This window comes from Nanorana parkeri, unplaced genomic scaffold (assembly GCF_000935625.1).
Source record: "Nanorana parkeri isolate BGI_ZX_2015 unplaced genomic scaffold, ASM93562v1 scaffold424, whole genome shotgun sequence".
NCBI lineage: Eukaryota > Metazoa > Chordata > Amphibia > Anura > Dicroglossidae > Nanorana > Nanorana parkeri.
Window position 1 is genome coordinate 1,078,313 of NW_017306692.1, and position 12,984 is coordinate 1,091,296.

At 42.1% G+C, this 12,984-nt stretch overlaps 1 protein-coding gene across 1 annotated transcript in view; it reads left to right on the plus strand.

The window, feature by feature from the left end:
• The first annotated feature begins 49 nt into the window (after nucleotides 1–49).
• CUNH1orf131 (chromosome unknown C1orf131 homolog) overlaps nucleotides 50–12,984 on the plus strand; it is a 14,496-nt gene continuing 1,561 nt past the window's right edge. The window contains exons 1-5 of the mRNA XM_018559973.1: nucleotides 50–235; nucleotides 5,138–5,460; nucleotides 6,854–6,907; nucleotides 10,018–10,113; nucleotides 12,384–12,470. Of these exons, the coding sequence (XP_018415475.1) occupies nucleotides 163–235; nucleotides 5,138–5,460; nucleotides 6,854–6,907; nucleotides 10,018–10,113; nucleotides 12,384–12,470 (633 nt within the window). The 5' untranslated portion in view covers nucleotides 50–162. The remainder of the gene's footprint in view (nucleotides 236–5,137; nucleotides 5,461–6,853; nucleotides 6,908–10,017; nucleotides 10,114–12,383; nucleotides 12,471–12,984) is intronic.

Here is a 12,984-nt window from a genome sequence, read left to right on the forward strand (position 1 = left end):
GCGAGTCTACGGAAGCCGGAGTGGGACAGAGTGTGTTCAGGACTGGAGACTTCCGCTTTGTGGCTGTGCCGGGGATAGACCCACGTGTTAGTGTTGATGTGCTGCTACATTGGATCTTGTGTTGTGTGATCTTTATTGGGGGGCCCAGTGATCTAAGGCACAATGGCAGGGGAAGAGGATGAGGCAGATGTTCAGGATCAGCTGGATTCCGTTCTCAGTAACCTGTATGATTTCGGTAAGTGAAATACTTACACATCACACCGTGAGTCTTCCAGCCGCTGGTCTGCACCACAACTAAATTAGAACTGGCACATATTTCCTTATGTTACTGCTAATACTGGGTATTAAAGTACAAGTGCAGCCCACACTTTTTGTTTCGTTTTGGATAGAGTGGAGGTGGAAAAGAAACCCTGCCAGGTTTGTATTGCTGTCTGTGTCCCCATTAGTTTTGGTCAGGCAGCCTCCAACTGTTGAGGAACTACAATTCCCATGAGGCATTGCACGACTTTGACAGGCATAGGCATGATGGGTTTTGTAGTTTCAGAACAGCTGGATTGCCAAGTTTGTCTACCCCCGGTCTAGGTTCACACAGACTGCAGAGGGGGGATAACAACAATTGAGCTGTGTTTTTACCGACCTCTGACTGCCTACCTAAATACTAACATGGCAGCCGCTCAGGACTGTCCACATTGCCATGGCAACAATGTTTAACAGAATGGCAATTTTAACTTGGCACGTCACGTTTGGCACTTATGCTCGTTGTAGTCAATGAGACCATGCCGGTTGTGTACGATATTTCAATGTGTAGTTCCCCTTGGTTTAAAAAAAAAAGCCATATGTTTAGGAGTGCAGTATACCTGCCCCTTAAAAGTGATCAACCACAGATAATTAGTTTAGGGGGACGGTAAAGCCTGCTGCCTGTGAGAAAGAGGCCTTAGGCTACATTCAGTGCCCGCTCATAGATAGTGCGGTGACCTGTGCAGTGCCGTACTGGCTCAGTGCACGTCACCGCTCAGATACATACTATGTATCCACTTCACACTACAACGCAGGTATCATAGGTGGGGCACACTGCTGTGATAAAATGCAAACGTGCTGAAATTTATCGCAGCGCAAGGAACCACACTGCAGCACACAGCACTGCTGTGCAGGGACCTGAATGGAGTGTGCACATTGTAAACTTCACATAAACTTTTATGATGTGCTTGGTCACATGTCCTGGTCACATGTGCCAGTAATCAAGGAAGTAAAAGGAGAGCTAGTAATCTGCCCTTTGTAAACATGGCCACTGTCAGAAGACTGGGGAAGAAAAGAAAGACAAGGTATGCAAAGAATACAAAGATGGCAATTATCTAGAAGTATGTGTGTGTAGATTGTTGTTACTAAACATTTCTAACGGTGTGTTTGTTATTATTTTAACAATATGGGTAAAGGTCTACTTTAAGGCTGTGGCTGGGGATTCCTTATCTGAATCCAAAGGTACCTGCGGAATCCCAGGTTTGTCAGGACATATGCGGCCACGAGTCCATGTAACGGTCGGTGAAGACCTGAGCGATCCAGGACGCTTGGCCCGGGATCGCGCTGTCGTGCTTAATTGCAGACAGCGAGTGCCGAACGGCCCCATTGACTTCAATGGAATACATCCGCACAGCAATCTCAGAAAAAAGGTACATGTACCTTTCTCTTTTTTTTTTGCTATACACGACACGCGGCTGTTTTAGACAGGCAGACAGCGGCCTCATCTGTGCGGGCACACCTGGGATTCCTGCCGCAAGAATCTGTAGGTTCTTGCCATAGGAATACAAAAATTCCCCAGCCTCAACCTGCCAGCCAGCCTGCAACCAAACAAGTAGCCCTGTCAACAGTATGCGTTAAAATCAGAGGTTTTAGTTGCACAAACTTTTGGCCAAAAATATGTAGAAGCCACACTGCCGCGCCAAGGCACCTCTGCAAAGTGTGGTCCTAACTCTATGTATCCGAGTCTCCAAGTGTGAGCATATTAATGAAGTCGATAGATTGCATGCAGGTGTACCTGGAGGTAGCCTACTCCTCCTAATAAGGTGCAGGGACGCACTGGGGGCCCAGCAACCAAAAATGCACGCTGGGACTCCAGTGCGTCCCCCAAACCAAAAATAGTCAAACTAGAAAAAAGTGGTACATGCATGAATCTATAACCGGCATTTATAGCAGGGAGCACATTGGGAAGGCCTACAACAATACAAAACACAAAAATTCCCCAGCCTCAACCTGCCAGCCAGCCTGCAACCAAACAAGTAGCCCTGTCAACAGTATGCATTAAAATCAGAGGTTTTAGTTGCACAAACTTTTGGCCAAAAATATGTAGAAGCCACACTGCCGCGCCAAGGCACCTCTGTAACCACACACCTAGGACCACACTTTATGGAGCGAACGCACCTTGTCCCTCCATCCCTGCGCTCAGTATTTGAAATTCCGCTGGTAAACGTCAAGCATTCATTGGTCAGTGCAGTCACCCGACTATGTTGACCAATGAGAAGTGCTTCTGACTGCACTGCACAGTTATAAAAAAAAACAAAAAAAACAGATGTCATCCTTCAATGCTGATCTCCCGCAGCCTCTTCTGTCTATCTATCCTGTCCAGCAATGGCTGCCTAGCTGGTTTGCTGATGTTGACAACAGTGGACCATGCCTGTTTGATGTTTGTCGAAAAGAAAACCAGTAGTCTCCATTAGAATCCTGTATGAAATTGTGACAACGCAAAAGCACATTTGCAAGACAGAGATGTGTTGTCACCTGGACTGTGTCTGCATAATTTGTGTTAAAGGGGTATTAAACTCTCAGACTTTTTTCAGTAATAAATTCAGTTCAAACAAATTTACATCCCAGCAAAGTATTGCTTTCCATCTTTGCCTAAACACCAGCAGTCATCATGGTTTCAAACAGCTCCAACTCTCTCAGCTCCACTTCCCTGAACTTCCTGTCCAGCACAGGATCACAAAGACAGAGCAGACTCCAGTAGCTATCCATCTACTAGTGTAAAGGAGGGAGGAAGGAAAAGTAGGGGGGAGGAGGGAGGCTTGCCTGTGTGTTTTGTGGAGACACACACAGTTTACTAGCACACACAAAGGTGGCTCCATAGGACCCTGCAAGGGAAAGGAGCCACCCTGAAACAGGATATTGGGACCAGTGCTCAGGGGACCAGCCGATTGAAAAGCAAATGTTGCCGCCAAGCATAACTCTCCTCTGATCTGTGACAGGGGGCAGAGCAGTGCGGGGAGGAGAGACGCCGGCCGCTCACAACTCTCTCCTCCCGCACCGCTCAGCCACCTGTCACAGTTTATCTCCTCTCCGCTGGGACACAGAGCAGCGCCCAGTGGGGAGGAGAGAAAGAATGGATGCACCGCTGTATCGGCCAGAAAATGACACTTTCGGCATTATGCCAAAAGTGCCATTTTCGGCGGATATATCGGTGTATCCCCAATAATAATAATAATAATAATACAGTGCAAAGAACACTGAGAAGCAGTAACCTATACAAACACACACATTTTATTTTTGAGAAGATTAGATCTACCAGTGAAAGGGGATTGGTGACATAGGACCCTGCAAGGGAAAGGAGCCACCCTGAAACAGGATATTGGGACCAGTGCTCAGGGGACCAGCCGATTGAAAAGCAAATGTTGCCGCCAAGCATAACTCTCCTCTGATCTGTGACAGGGGGCAGAGCAGTGCGGGGAGGAGAGACGCCGGCCGCTCACAACTCTCTCCTCCCGCACCGCTCAGCCACCTGTCACAGTTTATCTCCTCTCCGCTGGGACACAGAGCAGCGCCCAGTGGGGAGGAGAGAAAGAATGGATGCACCGCTGTATCGGCCAGAAAATGACACTTTCGGCATTATGCCAAAAGTGCCATTTTCGGCGGATATATCGGTGTATCCCCAATAATAATAATAATAATAATACAGTGCAAAGAACACTGAGAAGCAGTAACCTATACAAACACACACATTTTATTTTTGAGAAGATTAGATCTACCAGTGAAAGGGGATTGGTGATCAGTTCACAGGGGATAGTATAGCTGATCTAACTTCAGAGATGTTTTTTCAGGTTTATTGTATTTATTTTGTACTCTCTGCCCCTGATGCCCGTTGGCACCTTGCTTATAATAGTCTTTGTTTCCCTTACCTAGGTGCTTATTCGGGTTCGCAAAGGAACATTTGTTTAGACTGGCATCTAATGGTTAAATGACTTTTTGTTTCCCACCTTGTCCTGTTTTTATTTCTGCGCTGTCCATCCCTTTTCTCTTTTTTTATTTTTTTGTTGTTATTCCTTTAATCGTTTATAATTGATCTTGTAAGAGAAATATTGTGGCACAAGCAATTTCAAGGGGTCTGTAGGGAGAACAAATGTGGTGGCTTTGATTTGTATAGGGGCTGACTTGTAGCAATCTCTTGTAATATGTCTCCAGGCTATGACGGTGTCCTGAAGCATGTCCCCAGTCTCCAACAACTCCTATAGCATGTTTTCAGTCTCTGACCATCTCCTGTTGCATGCCTGCAGTCTTTAACCATCTCTTGTAGCTTGCCCCTGGTGTCTGATCATCTCCTGTTGCATGTCTGCAGTTCCTAACCATCTAAAGTAGCCTACCTGTAGTCTCTGATCATCTCTTGATGCATGTCTGCAGTGTCTAACCATCTCTTGTAGCATGCCTATCTCTGATCTACTCTTGATGCATGTCTGCAGTGTCTAACCATCTCTTGTAGCATGCCTATCTCTGATCATCTCTTGATGCATGTTTGCAGTGTCTAACCATCTCTTGTAGCATGCCTGTCTCTGATCATCTCCTGTTGCATGTCTGCAGTCTCTGAAAGCTCTCTGTAGCATTCCATTCACTGAATATTATGCGTGGCCCTGCCTCTAACCATCTCTTGTAGCATGCCTGTGGTCTCTGATCATCTCCTGTTGCATGTCTGCAGTCTCTGAAAGCTCTCTGTAGTATTCCATTCACTGAATATTGTGTGTGGCCCTTTGGTGATGTCAGGGGCTGCACCTGTGGCTCCCTATACCAAGAAAGCTGACAACTGCTCCTCTTTACTATTCCCACCGTTCTCACAATTTTGGGGGTTTTAACTGTATTTTCATTTCCCCAACTTTTGCAGGTGATGATTTTGAATCTACCAAAGTGACTGTATCTGAAGGTGGACAACAAAGTGAGGGCGCTCCACCTGATTATGAAACGGAAGGAGTGACTGACTCAGGGGGACATCAGCTCCCTAATTTGGACTTTCCTATCTCTAAACGGGGAAAGAAAAACCCATCTTTTTTCTTCAACGCTATCAAAGACGAACTGCTCAGCCAATCAAAAGGCACAGCTGCCTCAAGCAGTACAGTCACCAAACCTGGGATTGAAGTTGTGACATTTGTCAGTCGCAAAGATAAAAAGAAAGCCAAGAGCAGCGACGTGCAAGACAGAGATTCCGAGGTAAGAGAGCATGTAAATGGAAAGACTTCATATTAACATGTACTCAGATACATGGTAACATACACGTATTCCTACATCATGCAGTTATTATCTGAGGAACAACAAAGTGTACAGTATGTCCACCCAATTATTTTAGGGGTGGGGGGATAGTGTGTAGGAGGATTAGAAGTCTAATCTAGCAGGAAGTCTGGTGAACCTGAAGCAAGGGAAAATCTGCTACAGGGACAAAACAGACAAATAAAAAGCTGAATAGCGGTTCTAGCCTTTCTCTGCTTTACTGAAAATAAATCACAGGAACAGGAAGTGAGGCATAATGTCTCTAAGAGCCCTTTCACTCGGGCTTCCCGATCAGGTCCGCTGTCATTTTTCAGGTGGACCTGATCGGAAGCCCAATGTTAGTCTATGGGCAGCCGGCTGTAAATGGAGGGGCATCCATTTACATCACATTACTCCCGGATCTGGAAAAACAAACAGATCAGAGTTCCATTTGACCTGACTAGATTGTGACGGATCGGAGGTAATCTGATGGGAACAGACACTAAAGGAGTCCTGGATACTGATAAAACCCAACAGGGATTCTAATACTTCCATAGTCTATGGGAACTTAAAGGACTTCTGAGGTAGCCTGGCTGAATGCAATGTGCCAGCACCGTAGCTATTGGATGCACTTTGGCCCAGTGGTTAGCTTTATATCCTTGAAGGCCCATTCATACCCTAGCCTGTCCGCTAAAACACCTGGCTTTAGCAGATGGGCCAGTGCTTTGTGGCAGCTCTGGCAGTGTGTGTAGGATGGCATAGAGTACCGCCGTATGTGTGAATGGGCTCTTATGCAGGGACGCTAACTGCATAAAGTTTTCTTCCCTTCTATTCTGGATGCTTTGGGTTCCTGTTCAGCTTCCATTCAAAACCATGTTTTTGTGTGACGTGATAGTTCATTAGATTGTAAGGGTCCTTTAGGGATAGGCATTCTTGTGAAGGGTTTTATGTATTTTATACAAAACACCCTGCTGCAGAACATGTTAGCCCTATAAAAAAAATTATGGTATATACATCTACATATTTAATATCGGACTTTCTTTAAAAAGTGTTTAGGCACAGAAGAAGCAAAACCTAGATTAAATCTGCATGCGTGGATATATAGATATATATAGATATCTAATATCTATAGATATCTAGATATAGATAGATCTATAGATATCTCTCTCTATATAGAGAGATATTTATAGATCTATCTATATCTATATATAAACTGAATGGGATGCAATACCATCTTCCATGGAGGAAACAAGTATACCAGCACAGTTTTAAGAACAAACAGTTTCAGGCATCACCACCCTATACATAATTGGATACATGATTTTACATTATATGTATCATTTTTTTCCTTTTACAGATAACCTTTGATTCAAAAGAGGAAGAAAACGATGGAACATTCGATTTTGAAAAGGTACTTTTATGGTTCTATGCGTATTTCCTTTAAGTTATACAGAATTCAAGTGCTATTGACTGTGTTTTCAGTGACCATACTTTGTGTTATTGTCATATGCTTACCCTAAATAAAATTTTGACTTTAACAGTCACAGAGCCGTCATATGTTATAGGCAAATATGGCTGCCCCCATGCACATATATATTTACAAATGTTTTCAAAACAATAATGCATGTTAATAGGATTTACATGAGCTTATCCCAGTTACAATACATTGATAAAGCTCTTTTTACAATCCTTAGATCTTAAAAGGATCCTTATCAATGTACATGAGCTAATGCTATTTCAGATGTTGGTGCTAGTAGTACCTGCAGTAAGTTTAATTACACTTGGGCTAATTCCCTGTATAGAGTGCTGCCTCATTGCCACTTATTCATTGTTGTTTTTATATAGAACATTTTCAAAATTTAGCATAATAAAATGTATAGTTCTAAAATAGAAAATAAATCTATACCAGGGATTCTTGTTATCTACAAACAAATAAGCACATAAGCACCAGCAGCATGAGTCAGTGATGAGGGGAAAATCTTCAGTATAGTACACTTTTCAGGGCTGCTCTCGCTGGTTAGGGAAACCACATAACTGAAATATAAAACACAGAGAGCGCCTCCATCGTGTAAAACCTTTTAAATAAACAAGAATAAAAAACAGTTGGATTTGTACTCGCAAAGGGAGATAAATGACAGGCATGAAAAGATTATTATTATTATTATATAGGATTTATATAGCGCCAACAGTTTGCGCAGCGCTTTACAATATAAGGAAGACATTACAATCACAATACAATATTCAAGACAAGATGGTGAGGGCTTACAATCTAAAAGGGGAGGGGCAAGTTATACATGAGGAGGTAGCTGTGCGGGAATGATTGTTTGGGAAAGTGAATGTTCAGTGGTTAGGTTGAGGTGGGATAGGCTTGCCTGAAGAGATGAGTCTTAAGATATCGCCTAAAGGCAGTCAGTGTGGGAGATAGACGGACAGGTTGGTGTAGAGAGTTCCATAGGATGTGAGAGACTCTAGTGAAGTCCTGGAGGCCAGCATGGGAGGAGTTGATGAGGGAGCTGGAAAGCAGGGGGTCTTGTGAAGAGCTGAGGGGACGGTTAGGGTAATACTTTGAGACCAGGTTGGAGATATAGCCGGGGCCAGAGTTGTGGATGGCTTTGTAAGCGGTTGTTAATATTCTGAATTTTAACCTTTGGGCTATTGGAAGCCAGTGCAGGGATTGACAGAGGGGGGTTGCAGACACTGAGCGGTTGGTTAGGTGGATGAGTCTAGCAGCTGCATTCATGATAGACTGAAGGGGGGATAACCTATGAAGGTGGCGTGACCTCGGAAATCTTTTCATGCCTGTCATTTTATCTCCCTTTTGTGAGTACAAATCCAACTGTTTTTTTAATTCTTGTTTATTAAAAAGGTTTTACACAATGGAGGCGCTCTCTGTGTTTTATATTCTTGTTATCTGTTGCATTGCAATGGATCCTGCTTCTGTAAACTGGACTCTAGTCCAGTTACCTCCACTGTCTGGGACAAAAAGTCACCACCGGCCTACATGATCAGTCCTGGTCTGTCAGAGACTTCTCCGCTTAGAACCATCTTGGATTCTGATCTCCTCTATACAACATGCAAGGCTAAAAGTGAACCTGTGCTTTGTTCATGCAGGTAAAAGCAACAGGAGCACTACATTCCCCCATCCCTATCTATTAGGGATGTCCCGATACCACTTTTTCAGGACCAAGTACTTCCCCTCATGTACTTGCCGATACCAATTACCGATACTTTTTCTTAAAGGGACAGGTGACATTTAAAAAAAAACAATACAGACTAATGATTTCAGGCCAATTTCTTTATGATTATGAAGAACTTTAATTTAAGACTGTTTTAGAACAATAAAACATTTGTATTTGCTTTCACACAGCTACAGTGACACTACAAATCCGATCATGCATCTGCCTCTGAGGCCATTTAACCTTTTCATGTTAGCAGTGGAGAATTGTAACTCTATTACCGCAGTGTACTGGATGTGTGTACTATGGATCATTGAACCTGATACACACTTCCAGTACACTGCAGTAATAGAGTTACAATTCTCCCCTGCTAACATGAATAGGTTAAATGATCCATCGTACAACTACATGTTATGTACTATGGATCATGATTTAACCTATTCATGTTAGCAGGGGAGAAATTGTAACTCTATTGCTCTAATGTAGTGGAGGTGTGTGCTGTATATATGTACTACATATACAGTACACACTTCCAGTACATTGTAGCAATAGATTTACAGCCAGCCCTGTCCCGGCTTCCATCACTCACAGTTTCACTCCGATCCCTGTTGCCTCACGCAGTGCCTCTCGTAGTCGGCACTGGGCAGGATTGCTGCATTGCATCTTGGTGCTCAGCTTGTGGGAGGCACTCACAATTCTGCCCTGCTAACATGAATAGGTTAAATCATGATCCATAGTACATATGCAGTACACACGTCCAGTACACTGCAGTCTGCAGCATTAGAATTATAATTCTCCCCTGCTAACATGAATAGGTTAAATGATCAATCAATCCTTAATAAACTGTACAGCGCTAAAAACCTTCCAATGATGTGCATATGCAATATAAAATTATTCTTTTTATATTGCATATGCACATCGTTGGAAGGTTTTTAGCGCTGTACAGTTTATCAAGATTAATAGGATTGTGTCCTGTATGGGCCAGCATAGTGGTATCTATGAAGTATGTGCTATGCTATGTAAAGCACTGCATACATTTTCGGCGCTATATAAATAAATGTGCTGACCCTCGATGATGGTTGAAGGAAGATGAAGGTACAATGAAGAGGGAGCACTGTTATCTCAGTGCAAGTGTTATATTACACATTATTTAGCTTGCAGACACTTAACATTAAATATATACCTGATGCCGGGTGTGTTTCAAGATACACAGAGTGTGACTTTAGCTCAGCTGCATTTGTGGCTAGATATCATTCACAATTTACTGTTTTATCCTGCTTTAAAAATGCTTTGTCACAAATGCCATATAAATAGAAATCCATTTTCTTGGGAACTTTCTTCACAGGCACGCTTGGAAGTCCACAAGTTTGGTATTACGGGTTACAAGAAAGAAAAGCAAAGGAAATTTGAACAGGAGAGAGCAATTATGCTTGGAGCAAGGGTAACAATAGACATATGCTTTGTTGCTTATCTAATTTATTTGCTGGGAGACTATGCCCTCCTTAGCATCTGTTTCTTAAATGGCATCAGGGAATGGAAAATGTGCTATTGCAATATCTTTTTAAAGTGGACCTTTACCCCCCTTTCATTACAAATCACATAAGCATGCAGCTCTGGATGCTGATTTGAAATCATCTTACATTCATTTAGTTAAAGGGACATTAAACCCTCAGATTTTTTAACATAAAACAATACTGTAATGTGTGCCTTACTCAATCCATGGTTGTTTCCCTTCTCTTTGCTGCTCTTCCTTTTAAATCTGTATCTGTTCTCATGCTGGGCAGAACTTCTGTTTTGCAGCAGACTGCCTTGTCTCTGAAATGGATACATGGTGTCTGTTTGCAACCTGAGCCAGCACTACAGGAAGAGGCACTCAGCTGAAAAGGGAAGTTCTCCCCCCAGCATGAGAAGACATGAGGATTTAAAAGGAAGAGCAGCAAAGAGAAGGGAAACTACCATGGATTACAGTAAGGCACACATTACAGTATTGGTTTATGTTAAAAATCTGAGGGTTTAATGTCACTAAACAATGTTAACAAAATTTCTGCTTTTACTTACAAATACTATTTTTCCACTTTGTGGTTAAATAAGGGAACAGGTGATGTATCCCTGGCCTCAAGGGTGCATTCTGGGAAGGCTACATCACCAGTGCCTTCCCGTGAAATCTCTGTAAACTGCAAAACCTCATGAGATCTCATGGGAAATGATAATTTCCCCTGAGATGATTTGCATTGTCACATGTTACAGTAGGCAGATTTAGAGGTCCAGGAAGTAAAGGGAAATAGATTAATCTGCCCTTAGTAAAAATGTCCATTGTGAGACAAATGGGGAGGAAAAGAAAGAGGTATGCAAAGAATAAAAAAAAATTTAAGATAAGGTTGAAGTTCCTCTTTCAAAACAGAATTTCTTGTATTGCCCGTATAGCCCTTTTTTCAAAGCCAAAATTATTCCGTCATGAGGAGCACGTATGCAAAAGTTGCCTTCAATGAAAGAATTATAAGCATTTTAGGATCTATAGGTAGCTGAAGCTGCAGCATATGCTAATCTTTAAATATCAATTCAATTCAATATTTGCCCACCCCTTCTCACCTCCCAATTCACTCTAATTGTATTTTTAATGTAATGGTTGGACTCGCTGAGCAATGGGAAGACTCGGAGTCTTAAGCTGGCCATACACCTATATATATTTTTTTTCTATCAGCCTATGGTCAGATGGACAAAGTGCATCAGATTTCTCCATCTACGCTAAACTGTGTGGATGGAAGAATCTCCAGCTGGGCCAAGCTTCAGTATCTTGCTAGTCAGCCCCGTGGGCTCTCAAAATACCTGAACAATGCCTGCATACAATCAGATTGTTCATGTATTTTGAGAGCCAGCATTGCTGACTAGCAAGATACTGAAGCTTGGCCCAGCTGGCAACCCTACATGCCCTGCCAAAGGATGTGTTGCAACATGTGGCGATTTTTTGGGATACTGTGTCCAATCGTCAATAAAGATGTTTCATTGAGTTTAGAGTGCTGGTGACTTATTTATTTTTACTTTGGATTTAAGTGACACCATTAGCTTGTCACTGCAGCATCCATCAACATTTTTCAGGGTCTTATCGGTCAGGAGTGTAACGGTTTATGGACAATAAGTTGCATCATATGACAACACACTAACCTGCAGTTCACTGGTAGAAATGGTACATGATGCATTAGTCAGCCCATTCAAATAAACAGGCTGCATTATTAATGCACGGCATGTTGAATGTGTGAATGGGCCCTAAAACATTTTCAAGTAAGTTTGTGTTTCTTACAAACTGGAAACCTTTGATAATTAGAGCTCATAAATTCCTGTTCCCTATTAAAACCAACAAGGCTTTGGTGGAGGTAAAAAATAATTTTTATGGTTACTATAGGCAGCACACGTATTGCTTCTTGAAGATATTGTTTGCATGCAGTATATTAGTGTAATTTATTTAACGTTACAAGTGGTAATACTGACGTGGACATTCCAACGTAATTCTGTTTAATATATATAATAACATTTCTTCTGTAAATCATCTATGTTGTAGATAGTATTATACTTGCTTTTCATAGTCACCGTGTGCATTTGATCATTTTCTCAGATTGGGCTTCAGTGTCATTGAATCATTGATTTGCTTCATTTTGAAGAATTTCACATTTATCAATAACTTTCTGATCTTGGTTATATATTTTATCTCTCCAGCCTCCCAAAAGAGAACATGTGAACTACAAACTTTATCAAGAGAGGATAAAGGAACGGGAGCAAGCAAAGAAAGAAAAAAGCCTTAAGGTTTGTGAAGCTTATGTGTAAATGTCCATTACTGGAATTGTGTATTTAATAATCTAATTCTTCTGCTTATTACTATTTGTAGTCGAATATTACCCCAATATATTGCTTCTATCTACACGGTTGTGTATAGCAGCCACCAGAGTTTCTTTATTGTGGATAGAGTTTTATTTCATGAAGACCTTTTTTAGTTTCATCCCTTGACTGCCTTGTATGTTCAGGATTCAAGCAGGGTCTTAATGTTTCTATGATTGTTGGATTGGTAAAGGGCAAACAAAAAAAACATTTTAGAAGCAGATAGCATGGCTCGCTGTTATCCTGACCCTCTGACTTCAGTAGTTTGAGTCACTGCCCGCAACAAAGATACAGGTCAGGAAATTTGGAGAATTGTCAGGAGACCTTATGTGCATACTTGTCCTGGGTGCAGAATCATGAGGTCAGCAATGACGGCCTGCAAGTTTCTGGCATGACTGGTTTTCCTTTACTAGGGAAATGATAAATTTAGTGTCATTAGTAT